The 13543-nt window shown below is 49.3% G+C and overlaps 1 protein-coding gene across 4 annotated transcripts in view; it reads right to left on the bottom strand.

Moving 5' to 3' along the window:
- The window catches only part of LOC144592961 (collagen alpha-1(XV) chain-like), a 225484-nt gene that overhangs the window by 120012 nt on the left and 91929 nt on the right, over window positions 1–13543 (bottom strand). For all 4 annotated transcript variants that reach the window (XM_078398342.1, XM_078398339.1, XM_078398341.1 and 1 more), the window contains 2 exons: window positions 4633–4707; window positions 3746–3844 (listed from right to left, as the gene is read on the bottom strand). In XM_078398342.1, the coding sequence (XP_078254468.1) occupies window positions 3746–3844; window positions 4633–4707 (174 nt within the window). The remainder of the gene's footprint in view (window positions 1–3745; window positions 3845–4632; window positions 4708–13543) is intronic.

Here is a 13543-nt window from a genome sequence, read left to right as displayed (position 1 = left end):
CCTTTCGAGCCAGCACCGCCATTCATTGTGATCATGGCTGATCATCCACAATCAGTAACCCGTGCCTGCCTTCTCCCCATACCCCTTGATTCCACTAGCCCCCAGAGCTCTATCTAACTCTCTCTTAAATTCATCACGTTATCAGAACGGCAGCCAACTCATCTTTAATTTATCAGATGCCACAAGAAACAGAAGCAAATAACACCAATCTGAACTATAAATTAAAGCCAGTGAGTATTTCCAGCAATTTTGACAGGATCTATGGAGGCAGAAACAGAGGCCTATATAGAGTGGATGTGGAGAGGATGTTTACACGAGTGGGAGAGTCCAGGAACAGAGGTCGCAGCCTCAGAATTAAAGGGAGTTCCTTTAGGAAGGAGATGGGGAGGGATTTCTTCAGTCAGAGGGCGGTGAATCTGTGGAATTCCTTGTCACAGACGGCCGTGGAGGCCAAGTCAGTGGATATCTTTACGGCAGAGATAGATAGATTCTAGATTAGTGCAGGTGTCAGAGGTCACGTGGAGAAGGCAGGAGAATGGGGTTGGGAGGGGGAGAGATAGATCAGTCGTGATTGAACGGTGGAGTGGACTCGAAAGACGTACAGGTATGTAGGTTAATTGGCTGGGTAAATGTAAAAATTGTCCCTGGTGGGTGTAGGATAGTGTTAATGTACGGGGATCGCTGGGCGGCACGGACTTGGTGGGCCGAAAAGGCCTGTTTCCGGCTGTATATATATGATATGATGATGATATGATGGGCCGAATGGCCTAATTCTTCTCCTATCACTTATGACCTCATAAACGTATGTGATATTGTCCCCGACGAAAAGCTGGTAAACATTGGAGGCAGACGACAGAGGAGAAGAAGAGAAATAAAAATGAAAATCTCTGACGGACATAGTGTGGATGGGGGAGGGGCGGAGAGAGGGGGGATGCAAGGGTTACTTGAAGTTAGAGAAAACATTTGAATTTCCAGGTAAACCCGCACCTCCTAGTGTTCCCCTTCCACTAGGGGGCGCCAACTATATCACTCCCAGATACGGGACACGGTGACATCACCGTTCCCGCGCCCCACGGGACCTCACCCAGCCAGCGGACACGTGCTCCCGCTCCACCAATGGCGGCCGCCTGGGCCGGGAGGCGGGTTGCTATGCAACCTCTGGTAGGTGAACACACTCGGACCCGCTCCCCGGACACACTCCGTTAGCCTACACTGTCCTGGCCTACTGCGGCCCCCGGGCCGACACTGTGTGGGCCTACAGCAGCCCCCAGGCCTACACTGTCTGGGCCTACAGCAGCCCCCAGGCCTACAGTGCCTGGCCTACACTGTCTGGGCCTACAGTGTCCGGGCCTACAGTGTCCGGGCCTACACTGTCTGGGCCTAGAGCAGCCCCCGGGCCTACAGTGTCTGGGCCTACACTGTCTGGGCCTACAGCGGCCTCCAGGCCTACAGTGGCCCCGGGCCACAGTGTCCGGGCTTACAGCAGCCCCCGGGCCTACGATGTCCAGGCCCACACTGTCCCGGCCTACAGCGGTCCCCGGGCCTAATACGGGACAAGGGCGGTCCCGTACGGGACAAACAAATCTAGCCCAAAATATGGGATGTCCCGGCTAATACGGGACAGTTGGCAACCCTAGTATGGACCGGCATCTGCAGTTCCTTGTTTCTACCAGAGTTTCAATGCCAGCTTCCTAAAAATAGATCCTGTCTGTTCTCCCTGCTCTTTATGTGACACCTCGGGCAGTTTAGCCTGCAGTGGTTTGAGTCTTAGTGGGTTTGATCACTGCTCCAAATTTCACAATCTGTTACAAGAGTGGCCTTGTTCACAGAGGTTCATTCCATTACCCCCCTTGTTACCACCCCTTTAAAATAAATGGGTCCCAAAAGGCAACAAGGCATTTGTAGGAAAAATATATAAAAATCCTCTTGCTTTCCACTCTGTGACAACATTCCCACCTGTACTTTCTCACAGGTGAAACCAGATACGTCTGTGCTTTTTAAAAGATGTAACATTTTCAAACACCAACAAACGTTCACCGTTAATTCTCTCTCTTATTTCGTCAACATGTGTCTTTTGCCACAATTCATCATTTATTTTTCGGTACTCTCATTATTTCATTCTTCTGCACTCTAAGCTCAATCTGTGGATGATTTCCTCCACATCCTTGGGAAGCTTACACTGAAGAAAGACAGGAGCGAATGGGCTTGTATACGCTGGAATTTAGAAGGATGAGAGGGGATCTTATCGAAACGTATAAGATTATTAAGGGGTTGGACACGTTCGAGGCAGGAAACGTGTTCCCGATGTTGGGGGAGTCCAGAACAAGGGGCCACAGTTTAAGAATAAGGGGTAGGCCATTTGGAACGGAGATGAGGAAAAACTTTTTCACTCAGAGAGTTGTAAATCTGTGGAATTCTCTGCCTCAGAAGGCAGTGGAGGCCAATTCTCTGAATGCATTCAAGAGAGAGCTAGATAGAGCTCTTAAGGATAGCGGAGTCAGGGGGTATGGGGAGAAGGCAGGAACAGGGTACTGATTGAGAATGATCAGCCATGATCACATTGAATGGTGGTGCTGGCTAGAAGGGCCGAATGGAAACATAGAAACTCATAGAAACATAGAAAATAGGTGCAGGAGTAGGCCATTCGGCCCTTCGAGCCTGTACGCACCGCCATTCAATATGATCATGGCTGATCATCCAACTCAGTATCCTGTACCTGCCTTCTCTCCATACCCCCTGATCCCTTTAGCCACAAGGGCCACATCTAACTCCCTCTTAAATATAGCCAATGAACTGGCCTCAACTACCTTCTGTGGCAGAGAATTCCACAGATTCACCACTCTCTGTGTGAAAAAAAACGTTCTCATCTCGGTCCTAATAGACTTCCCCCTTATCCTTAAACTGTGGCCCCTTGTTCTGGATCTACTCCTGCACCTATTGTCTATTGTCTATTTACAAAGGCACGTAGAGTCATACAAAAACTATTGGGGGGGGGGGGGGGGTAATTAGCAGGGTGAACAGAGGGACTGGGGTGGTTGGGAGTTTTGGAGCTGAACAGCCTTGGTTGCCCTTCAGCCTGGGCAGCGAAGCCAGCGTCCGTCCTGAGGGGAGCCACTCAAACGCAGAGAACAGGGCGTGTGTGTGAGGGGGGTCCGATAAAACCCTGCCAGCTGACCTTAGCATCTGCTGGTCGCATAGGTGGAGAGGGAGGGCTCTATTCTGAGGCAGAGAATTCCACAGATTCACAACTCTCTGACTGAAAACGTTTGTCCTCATCTCCGTTCTAAATGGCCTACCCCTTATTCTTAAACTGTGTGGCCCCTGGTTCTGGACTCCCCCAACATTGGGAACATGTTTCCTGCCTCTAACGTGTCCAATCCCTTAATAATCTTATATGTTTCGATAAGATATAATTGCCCCAAGGGGACAAATAAAGTGTTTTTGAACTTTGAACTTGAATAAATGGACCAGATATTACAACAATCGTGACCGTGTTGTGGCCACTTTCACCAGAATCAGTTTTCTCACATTTTTAATGCTGCCATGATGGGATTTGAGTTCACATTCTCTGCATTCTTCATTCGTTAGATGAATAGGCCTCTGTTTTACAACCATAATACCATGCCCTAATATGTAAGCGGGCTGGGGCTGAGCTACAACAAGAGACTCAGAACACGGCAGCCAAAGACATCAAGAGTCAAGACAAGGTCTCCTCAGAACAGAACAGTGAAACGTTGCTACTCACAGGGCGCGGAGTAATGTGCTGAATTTGGGGTTTAACGCCTCCTTGCTCCTGGGCAATGTACTGGCCGCTCCCATCTCCACTGCCATCTCCAGAGGGACCCTGGGTAAAACAACGGACATTGACAAATAAAATTCCAGTAATGGAAAGAGCCCACTGGTTCGGTATCACTGAAAGGAAGCATGCAGGTACAGCAAGCAGTGAAGAAAGCCAATGGAATGTTGGCCTTCATAACAAGAGGAGTTGAGTATAGGAGCAAAGAGGTCCTTCTGCAGTTGTACAGGGCCCTAGTGAGACTGCACCTGGAGTACTGTGTGTAGTTTTGGTCTCCAAATTTGAGGAAGGATATTCTTGCTATTGAGGGCGTGCAGCGTAGGTTCACTAAGTTAATTCCCGGAATGGCGGGACTGTCATATGTTGAAAGACTGGAGCGACTAGGCTTGTATACACTGGAATTTAGAAAGATGAGAGGGGATCTTATCGAAACATATGATTATTAAGGGATTGGACACGTTAGAGGCAGGAAACATGTTCCCAATGTTGGGGGAGTCCAGAACAAGGGGCCACAGTTTAAGAATAAGGGGTAGGCCATTCAGAACTGAGATAAGGAAAAACATTTTCACTCAGAGAGTTGTAAATCTGTGGAATTCTCTGCCTCAGAAGGCAGTGGAGGCCAATTCTCTGAATGCATTCAAGAGAGAGCTAGAGAGAGTTCTTAAGGATAGCGGAGTCAGGGGGTATGGGGAGAAGGCAGGAACGGGGTACTGATTGTGAATGATCAGCCATGATCACATTGAATGGTGGTGCTGGCTCGAAGGGCCGAATGGCCTCCTCCTGCACCTATTGTCTATTGGTATCGAGAGGGGCACTGAGGAAGATCTGTTACTTACATCTGGATCAGCTTCATAACACTGCTCCTCGCTGGCCCGGGGGTCTGACTTCATCGTCAGTTCTTGAATGGACCCCTGAAAAAACATAGTTTCGCGTTAAAAGTCAGAAAGATTGCTGCATGGTTATTCCGGACACTGCCCACCAGATTGCTCCCTGCGCCTTGTGTCCATATCAACACACTCCTCCCCTCGGACAAGAGCAAGGAAGATTTTTGGCCTGACATAAACATCTTCTTTGTCACAGCTTTGTTGTGTCATTCCAGTAGAATGATTCACCCGCAGGGCACAAGTTGTGTAGGGAAATAACTGCTGATGCTGGTACAAATCGAAGGTATCACAAAATGCTGGAGTAAATGGGTACATCTTGCCAACTGTCCCGTATTAGCCGGGGCATCCCGTATTTTGGGCTAAATTGGTTTGTCCCTTACGGGACCGCCCATGTCCCGTATTAGGCCCGGGGGGCACTGTAGCCCTGGATAGTGTAGGCCCGGACAGTGTAGGCCCGGACAGTGTAGGCCCGGACACTGTAGGCCCGGACACTGTAATAATAATAATAATGCATTTTATTTATATAGCGCTTTTCATATACTCAAAGACGCTTTACAGAGATTTAGAGAACATAGGGAAATGAATAAATAGATAAATAAGTAAATAAGTAAACGAACAGAGAAAGGAGACAGAAGGTGAGGTGACCTTCAGTGGTTGAAGGCAGTACTGAACAGGTGAGACTTCAGCGATGTTTTGAATGTGGTGAGTGTGGAGGAGTCTCTGACGGTTTGGGGTAGTGAGTTCCATAGGGTGGGAGCAGCGATGGAAAAAGCCCTGTCCCCCCAGGATCTGAGTTTGGTCCGGATGTGGGGGATAGGAGATTGGCAGCGGCAGAGCGGAGGGTGCAGGTGGGAGTGTACCTGTGGAGGAGGTCAGTCAGGTAGGATGGGGCCAGGTTATGGAGGGCTTTGTAGGTTATGAGGAGGATTTTGTATTGGATTCTCTGGGGGATGGGGAGCCAGTGGAGTTTATAAAGGACGGGGGTGATATGGTCACGGATCGGGGTGTGGGTGAGTAGACGGGCAGCGGAGTTTTGAATGTATTGAAGTTTACTGATGATTTTTGAGGGTGCGCCATAGAGGAGGCTGTTGCAGTAGTCCAGACGGGAGGTGATGAAGGCGTGGATGAGGGTTTCTGCAGCTGTGGAGGAGAGGGATGGACGGAGACGGGCAATGTTTTTGAGGTGGAAAAAGGCTGTCTTTGTGATGTGTTTGATGTGTTTGTCGAAGGAGAGGGTTTGATCAAAGATGATTCCAAGATTCCGGATGTGAGGGGAGGTGGATACTGGGAGACCATCAATATTGAGGATGAAGTTTTGGGTGGATTTGGTGAGCGTTTTTGGACCAATGATGATGATTTCAGATTTGTTGCAGTTGAGTTTGAGGAAATTTGATTGAAGCCAAGATTTTATTTCAGTGATGCAGTTTGTCATTGTAGAGTGTGTGGTGGGGGAGATTGACTTGGTGGAGATGAGGAGCTGGATATCATCGGCGAAGCAGTGGAAGTTGAGACCATGACAGCGGATTAATTGACCAAGGGGGAACAGGTAGAGGATGAAGAGGAGGGGGCCAAGGACTGAGCCTTGGGGGACACCTTGGGGGAGGGGAGCGGTGGGGGATTTACAGTTGTTAATGGAGATGAACTGGTGCCTGTCAGAGAGGTAAGATTTGAACCAGGATAGGGCTGTGCCGGTGATGTTAAGGGAGGTTTCAAGTCGGATGAGGAGAATGGAGTGATTTATGGTGTCAAAGGCGGCGCTGAGGTCAAGTAGGATGAGGATGTTGAGGTTGCCAGCGTCGGAGGAGAGGAGAATGTCGTTTGTGATTTTGAGGAGCGCAGTTTCAGTACAGTGGTTTGAGCGGAATCCGGATTAGAAAGTTTCATACACTGGACACTGTAGGCCCGGAAACTGTAGGCCCGGACATTATAGGCCCGGACATTGTAGGCCCGGACACTGTAGGCCCGGACACTGTAGGCCCGGACACTGTAGGCCCGGACACTGTAGGCCCGGACACTATAGGCCCGGACACTGTAGGCCCGGACACTGTAGGCCCGGACACTATAGGCCCGGACACTGTAGGCCCGGACACTGTAGGCCCGGACACTATAGGCCCGGACACTATAGGCCCGGACACTGTAGGCCCGGACACTGTAGGCCCGGACACTATAGGCCCGGACACTGTAGGCCCGGACACTGTAGGCCCCAACAGTGTAGTCGGAAGAAAAATGCAGATGCTGGTTAAAATCTGTGACTACCTTCCGGGCAGTGTAGGTGCAGACAGTGTAGGCCCGGAGGCCTGGGCACCGCCTAACGGAGGTTGCGTAGCAACCTGCCTCCCAGCGCGGGCGGCCGCCATTGGTGGAGCGGGAGCACGTGGCCGCTGGCTGGGTGAGGTAACGTGGAGCGCGGGGCGGTGACGTCACCTTGTCCCGTATTTGGGAGTGAGATAGTTGGCAACCCCTAACGGCATATCAAAGAACATATTGAGTCCATGGCTTACAAACGGAGGCAAGAGAATATAAAGGCAGGAAGGTTCCACCAAACCTTTATAAAATACTAGTTTATTCCTGTTTGGAGACTGGTGGTCTGTTCTGGACAGCACTTTTAGGGAAGAACGTCCAGGTGTTGGCTGAGGGCAGAGGAGGTCTTTAGTTTAGTTTAGAGGTACAGCGTGGCAACAGGCCCTTCGGCCCACCGAGTCCGTGCCGACCAGCGATCATCCCTGCACTAGTTCCCTCCTACACACTAGTGACATTTTTCCGAAGTCAATTAACCTACAACCTTGCACGCCTTTGGAATGTGTTGGAATGCGGTTCAGATTGAAAGCCTGCCACACTTTGTCAAGTAAAGAAGCTGGATGTAATCTTCCTTGAAATTCTACTCTTCCTTTAACGATGAATTAGTAGATGCTCAAAAAATTAGTTGAGGATTTCAGTACAGGAGTAAAGAGGTTCTTCTGCAGTTGTATTGGGCCCTGGTAAGACCGCACCTGGAGTATTGTTTCCAGTTTTGGTCTCCTAATTTGAGGAAGGACATCCTTGTAATTGAGGCAGGTGCAGCGTAGGTTCACGAGATTGATCCCTGGGATGGCGGGACTGTCATATGAGGAATGATTGAAAAGACTGGGCTTGATCTCACTGGAGTTTAGAAGGATGAGAGGGGATCTTATAGAGACGTATAAAATTATAAAAGGACTGGACAAGCTAGATGCAGGAAAAATGTTCCCAATGTTGGGGGAGTCCAGACCCAGGGGCCACAGTCTTAGAAATAAAGGGGAGGCCATTTAAAACTGAGGCGAGAAGGAACTTTTTCATCCAGAGAGTTGTGAATTTGTGGAATTCTCTGCCACAGAGGGCAGTGGAGGCCAAGTCACTGGATGAATTTAAGAGAGAGTTAGATAGAGCTCTGGGGGCTAGTGGAATCAAGGGATATGGGGAGAAGGCAGGCACGGGTTATTGATTGTGGATGATCAGCCATGATCACAATGAATGGCGGTGCTGGCTCGAAGGACCGAATGGCCTCCTCCTGCATTTATCTTCTATGTTTCTATGATTTCGACAGAGTTACAATTGTGAATGTGTTTCAGTGAATGGAGAGCGATGTGGAGTCTTCCATTGAAGGGTATTTGTAAATGGCTCAGAGGAGAGAGAAAATCTTTTGATATGGTGATGATATCATGATATGGTCGTGATATGGTGATGATATCATGATATGGTCGTGATATGGTCATGATATCATGATTTGGTCGTGATATGGTCATGATATCATGATATGGTCGTGATATGGTCATGAATCATGATATGGTTGAATGAGCTGACTGGTGCAAGAAATTTCAAATAAGAAAATGTGCTAATATTTGAAAGGAATGTCGTGCTCTGGGCAAAGAGCAAGAGAAACCGACAGCAGCATCAGAGCCCAGGTGCAGGGACACCAGGCTTCACACACCACACTACAGTACAGTACAGTACAGTACAGTTTATTGTCACATGTACCGAGCTACAGTGGAAAGCTTTGTTTGCGTGCTAACCAGTCAGCGGAGAGACAATGCGTGATTCAGGAGCTCGCAGTCTCGGGGAGAGACCGATGTCGGGAAGCTCCAAAGTCGCAGGAGGTTCGACTAGCCCCGACTCGGGGTCAGATCGCCCGGCGCAGGGGAGCTGAAATCCCCCCGATACGGGAGCTTGATCGCCCCGACACGGAGGGCCCGACCGCCGGCTACGGGAGCCAAGGTCGTCCCGTCAACGGAAAAAGCTCGAGGCCCCCGACCGCGGTAGAACAAAGAAGGGAAGAGATTGAACTGTTTCCGCCTTCCATCACAGTGAGGAATGTGGAGGAGTCACTGTGGTGGATGTTCATGTTAAAATGTATTTGGTGTGTCCTGTTGCTTTTTATTGGTATGACTATTGCAAATGAAATTCCTCGTATGTTGCAAAACATACTTGGCTAATCAAGCATGATTATGATTACAATTGAGTCATTTCCAGTGTATAGATGATACATGATAAGGGAATAACATTTAGTGCAAGATAAAGCCAGCAAAGTCCGATCAAAGATAGTCCGAGGGTCACCAAAGAGGTCGTTCAGCACTGTGGTAGGATGGTTCAGTTGCCTGATAACAGCTGGGAAGAAACTGTCGCTGAATCTGGAGGTGTGCGTTTTGCACACTTCTGTACCTTTTGCCTAAGATAGACACAAAAAGCTGGAGTAACTCAGCGGGACAGTCAGCATCTCTGGAGAGAAGGAATGGGTGACCTTTGCCTGATGGGAGAGGGAAGAAGAGGGAGTGGCCAGGGTGCGACTCGTCCTTGATTATGCTGCTGGCCTTGATCAGGTTCGCTGATCTACTGAAAGTCAAGTTAAGAGGAGACTGAACCCACAGTTGCCATTCTTTCCATCCTCAAACAATAATCTTACCCCCTCGGTCTGGTTGCCAACTGTCCCGTATTAGCCGGGACATCCCGTATTTGGGGCTAAATTTGTTTGTCCTGTACGGGACCTCCCTTGTCACATATTAGGCACGGGGGGCGCTGTAGGCCCGGACACTGTAGGCCCGGACACTGTAGGCCCGGACACTGTAGGCCCGGACACTGTAGGCCCCAACACTGTAGGCCCGGGGGCCGCTGTAGGCCCGGACACTGTAGGCCCGGGGGCCCCTGTAGGCCCGGACAATGTAGGCTTACAGAGTGTGTTCGCCTAACGGAGGTTGCGTAGCAACCCACCCCCCGGTCCGGGCGGCCGCCATTGGTGGAGCGGAAGCACGTGGCCGCTGGCTGGGTGAGGTCACGTGGGGCGCGGGGCGGTGACGTCACCCTTTGTCCCTTATTTGGGAGTGAGACAGTTGGCAACCCTAGTCGCTGGAGTGCAGGTGGGACAAATCAAAGCCAATGCTGAGCTGAGCTGAGCTTGGGCCAACTTTGAGGTTTGGACAAGTTCTCTGAAAAAGCATCCATGCCGACAATGTTAGCACAGTGGTTGCCCTGTGCAATACAGACTGAGCCGGTACATTCTGCAAAAAATGTCGTAACATATGTTCGTTGGTAAAATAAATTCTTGGACAAAAAAGAAAACGTGTATTTATAAAGTGTCTGAATGTGTTTTCAGGATTTACAGAGACCCTGGATTAGACAATAGACGCAGGAGTAGGCCATTCGGCCCATCGAGCCAGCACCACCATTCAATGTTCCTGCCTTCTCCCCATACCCCCTGACTCCGCTATTCTTAAGAGCTCTATCTAGCTCTCTCTTGAATGCATTCAGAGAATTGGCCTCCACTGCCTTCTGAGGCAGATAATTTCACAGATTCACAACTCTCTGACTGAAAAAGTTTTTCCTCATCTCCGTTCTAAATGGCCTACCCCTTATTCTTAAACTGTGGCCCCTTGTTCTGGACTCCCCCAACGTTGGGAACATGTTTCCTGCCTCTAACGTGTCCAACCCCTTAATAATCTTATACGTTTCGATAAGATCCTCTCTCATCCTTCTAAATTCCAGTGTATACGAGCCTAGTCGCTCCAGTCTTTCAACATATGACAGTCCCGACATTCCGGGAATTAACCTAGTAAACCTATGCTACACGCCCTCAATAGCAAGAATATCCTTCCTCAAATTTGGAGACCAAAACTGCACACAGTACTCCAGGTGCGGTCTCACTAGGGCCCTGTACAACTGCAGAACGACCTCTTTGTTCCTATACTCAACTCCTCTTGTTATGAAGGCCAACATTCCATTGGCTTTCTTCACTGTCTGCTGTACCTGCATGCTTCCTTTCAGTGACTGATGCACTAGGACACCCAGATCTCGTTGTACGTCCCCTTTTCCTAACTTGACACCTTTCGGATAATACTCTGCCTTCCTATTCTTACCACCAAAGTGGATAAATTTTTACACACTTATCTACATTAAACTGCATCTGCCATGCATCCGCCCACTCACACAACCTGTCCAAGTCACCCTGCAACCTCATAGCATCTTCCTCACAGTTCACACTGCCACCCAGCTTTGTGTCATCTGCAAATTTGCTAATGGTACTTTTAATCCCTTCATCCAAGTCATGATTGCCATGTGAGGTGCCCTACCCTTGTGCCAGTGAGGGGTACAGCAACTAATTTACATAACCACAACGATACTATTATGAATGAATGAGCCGTTCCTACATCCTTATAGATACTGGCCATGTGGGAGGACAAAATGAGTACCCCAGGCCCCTTAACTAATAGTGACTGTGGATGATCAGCCATGATCACAATGAATGGCGGTGCTGGCTCGAAGGGCCGAATGTCCTCCTCCTGCACCTATTGTCTATTTTTCTATGTTTCTATGCCAAGCAGCCAGCAGAAAGACAATGCACGATTACAATCGAACCATTCGCAGTGTGCAGATACGTGATAAGTGGACGACGTTTAGTGTAAGGAAAAGCCAGTAAAGTCCGATCAAGGATAGTCCGAGGGTCACCAATAAGGTAGATGGTAGTTCAGTGCTGTTCTCTGGTTGGGGTAGGATGGTTCAGTTGCCTGATAACAGCTGGGAAGTAGAAACAGAGGTGAGAAAAACTGTTTCACCCAGAGAGTTGTGAATTTGTGGAATTCTCTGCCACAGAGGGCAGTGGAGGCCAAATCACTGGATGGATTTAAGAAAGAGTTAGATAGAGCTCTAGGGGCTAGTGGAATCAAGGGGTATGGGGAGAAGGCAGGCACGGGTTACTGATTGTGGATGATCAGCCATGATCACAATGAATGGCGGTGCTGGCTCGAAGGGCCGAATGGCCTCCTCCTGCACCTATTTTCTTTGTTTCTATGTTTCTATGAATCTGGAGTCGGCTAGGGTTTGATTTCCTTTTAGCATATTTGCCGATGATACAAAGCTAGGTGGCAGTGTGAACTGTGAGGAAGATGCTATGAGGTTGCAGGGTGACTTGGACAGGTTGTGTGAGTGGGCGGATGCATGGCAGATGCAGTTTAATGTAGATAAGTGTGAGGTTATCCACTCTAGTGGTAAGAATAGGAAGGCAGATTATTATCTGAATGGTGTCAAGTTAGGAAAAGGGGACGTACAACATGATCTGGGTGTCTTAGTGCATCAGTCACTGAAAGGAAGCATGCAGGTTCAGCAGGCAGTGAAGAAAGCCAATGGAATGTTGGGCTTCATAACAAGAGGAGTTGAGTATAGGAGCAAAGAAGTCCTTCTGCAGTTGTACAGGGCCCTAGTGAGACCGCACCTGGAGTACTGTGTGCAGTTTTGGTCTCCAAATTTGAGGAAGGATATTCTTGCTATTGAGGGCGTGCAGCGTAGGTTTACTAGGTTAATTCCCGGAATGGCGGGACTGTCATATGTTGAAAGACTGGAGCGACTAGGTTTGTATACACTGGAATTTAGAAGGATGAGAGGGGATCTTATCGAAACGTATAAAATTATTAAGGGGTTGGACACGTTAAAGGCAGGAAACATGTTCCCAATGTTGGGCGAGTCCAGAGCCAGGGGCCATAGTTTAAGAATAAGGGGTAGGCCATTTAGAACATAGATGAGGAAAAACCTTTTTAGTCAGAGAGTTGTGAATCTGTGGAATTCTCTGCCTCAGAGGGCAGTGGAGGCCAATTCTCTGAATGCATTCAAGAGAGAGCTGGATGGAGCTCTTAAGGATAGCGGAGTCAAGGGGTATGGGAAGAAGGCAGGACCGGGGTACTGATTGAGAATGATCAGCCATGATCACATTGAATGGCGGTGCTGGCTCGAAGGGCCGAATGGCCTTCTCCTGCACCTATTTTCTATTGTCTATTGTCTATTGTCTTTGAGCAGAAGAGGCTGAGGAGATTGAACTGAGGTGTATACAGTTATGAGGTTGACCTAGGTAAAGTAGAATGGGCCCACTTTCTTTCACAGAGTGGTCAAATATTAGGTCTTTTTGAGTAATTGTGGGAATGAGGGGGAGCGGAGGAGGGCTTTGTCACTGAGGGAGGTAACGAGCTGTAGTTCACGGTCGGAACAGATGGGAGAGACAGGAAGCTCCATCACTTCTCCAGCTTGACTGAACATGTTCTTGATGAGCAGTGACCTGCAGGACTCTGCACCTGGTGCTAAAAGTGGGGTTGTTGGGCCCTAGGGTTGCCAACTGTCCCTTATTAGCTGGGACATCCCGTATTTTGGGCTAAATTTGTTTGTCTCGTTTGGGACCGCCCTTGTCCTGTATTAGGCCCGGGGGGGCGCTGTAGGCCCCGACACTGTAGGCCCAGACACTGTAGACCCCGACACTGTAGGCCCCGACACTGTAGGCCCAGACACTGTAGACCCCGACACTGTAGGCCCCGACACTGTAGGCCCCGACGCTGTAGGGCCCAACACTGTAGGCCTGGAGGGGTGCTGTAGGCCC

The sequence above is a fragment of the Rhinoraja longicauda genome, chromosome 4 (assembly GCF_053455715.1).
Source record: "Rhinoraja longicauda isolate Sanriku21f chromosome 4, sRhiLon1.1, whole genome shotgun sequence".
NCBI classification, from domain to species: Eukaryota; Metazoa; Chordata; class Chondrichthyes; order Rajiformes; family Arhynchobatidae; genus Rhinoraja; species Rhinoraja longicauda.
This window is presented reverse-complemented; position numbering and strand designations above follow the sequence as displayed.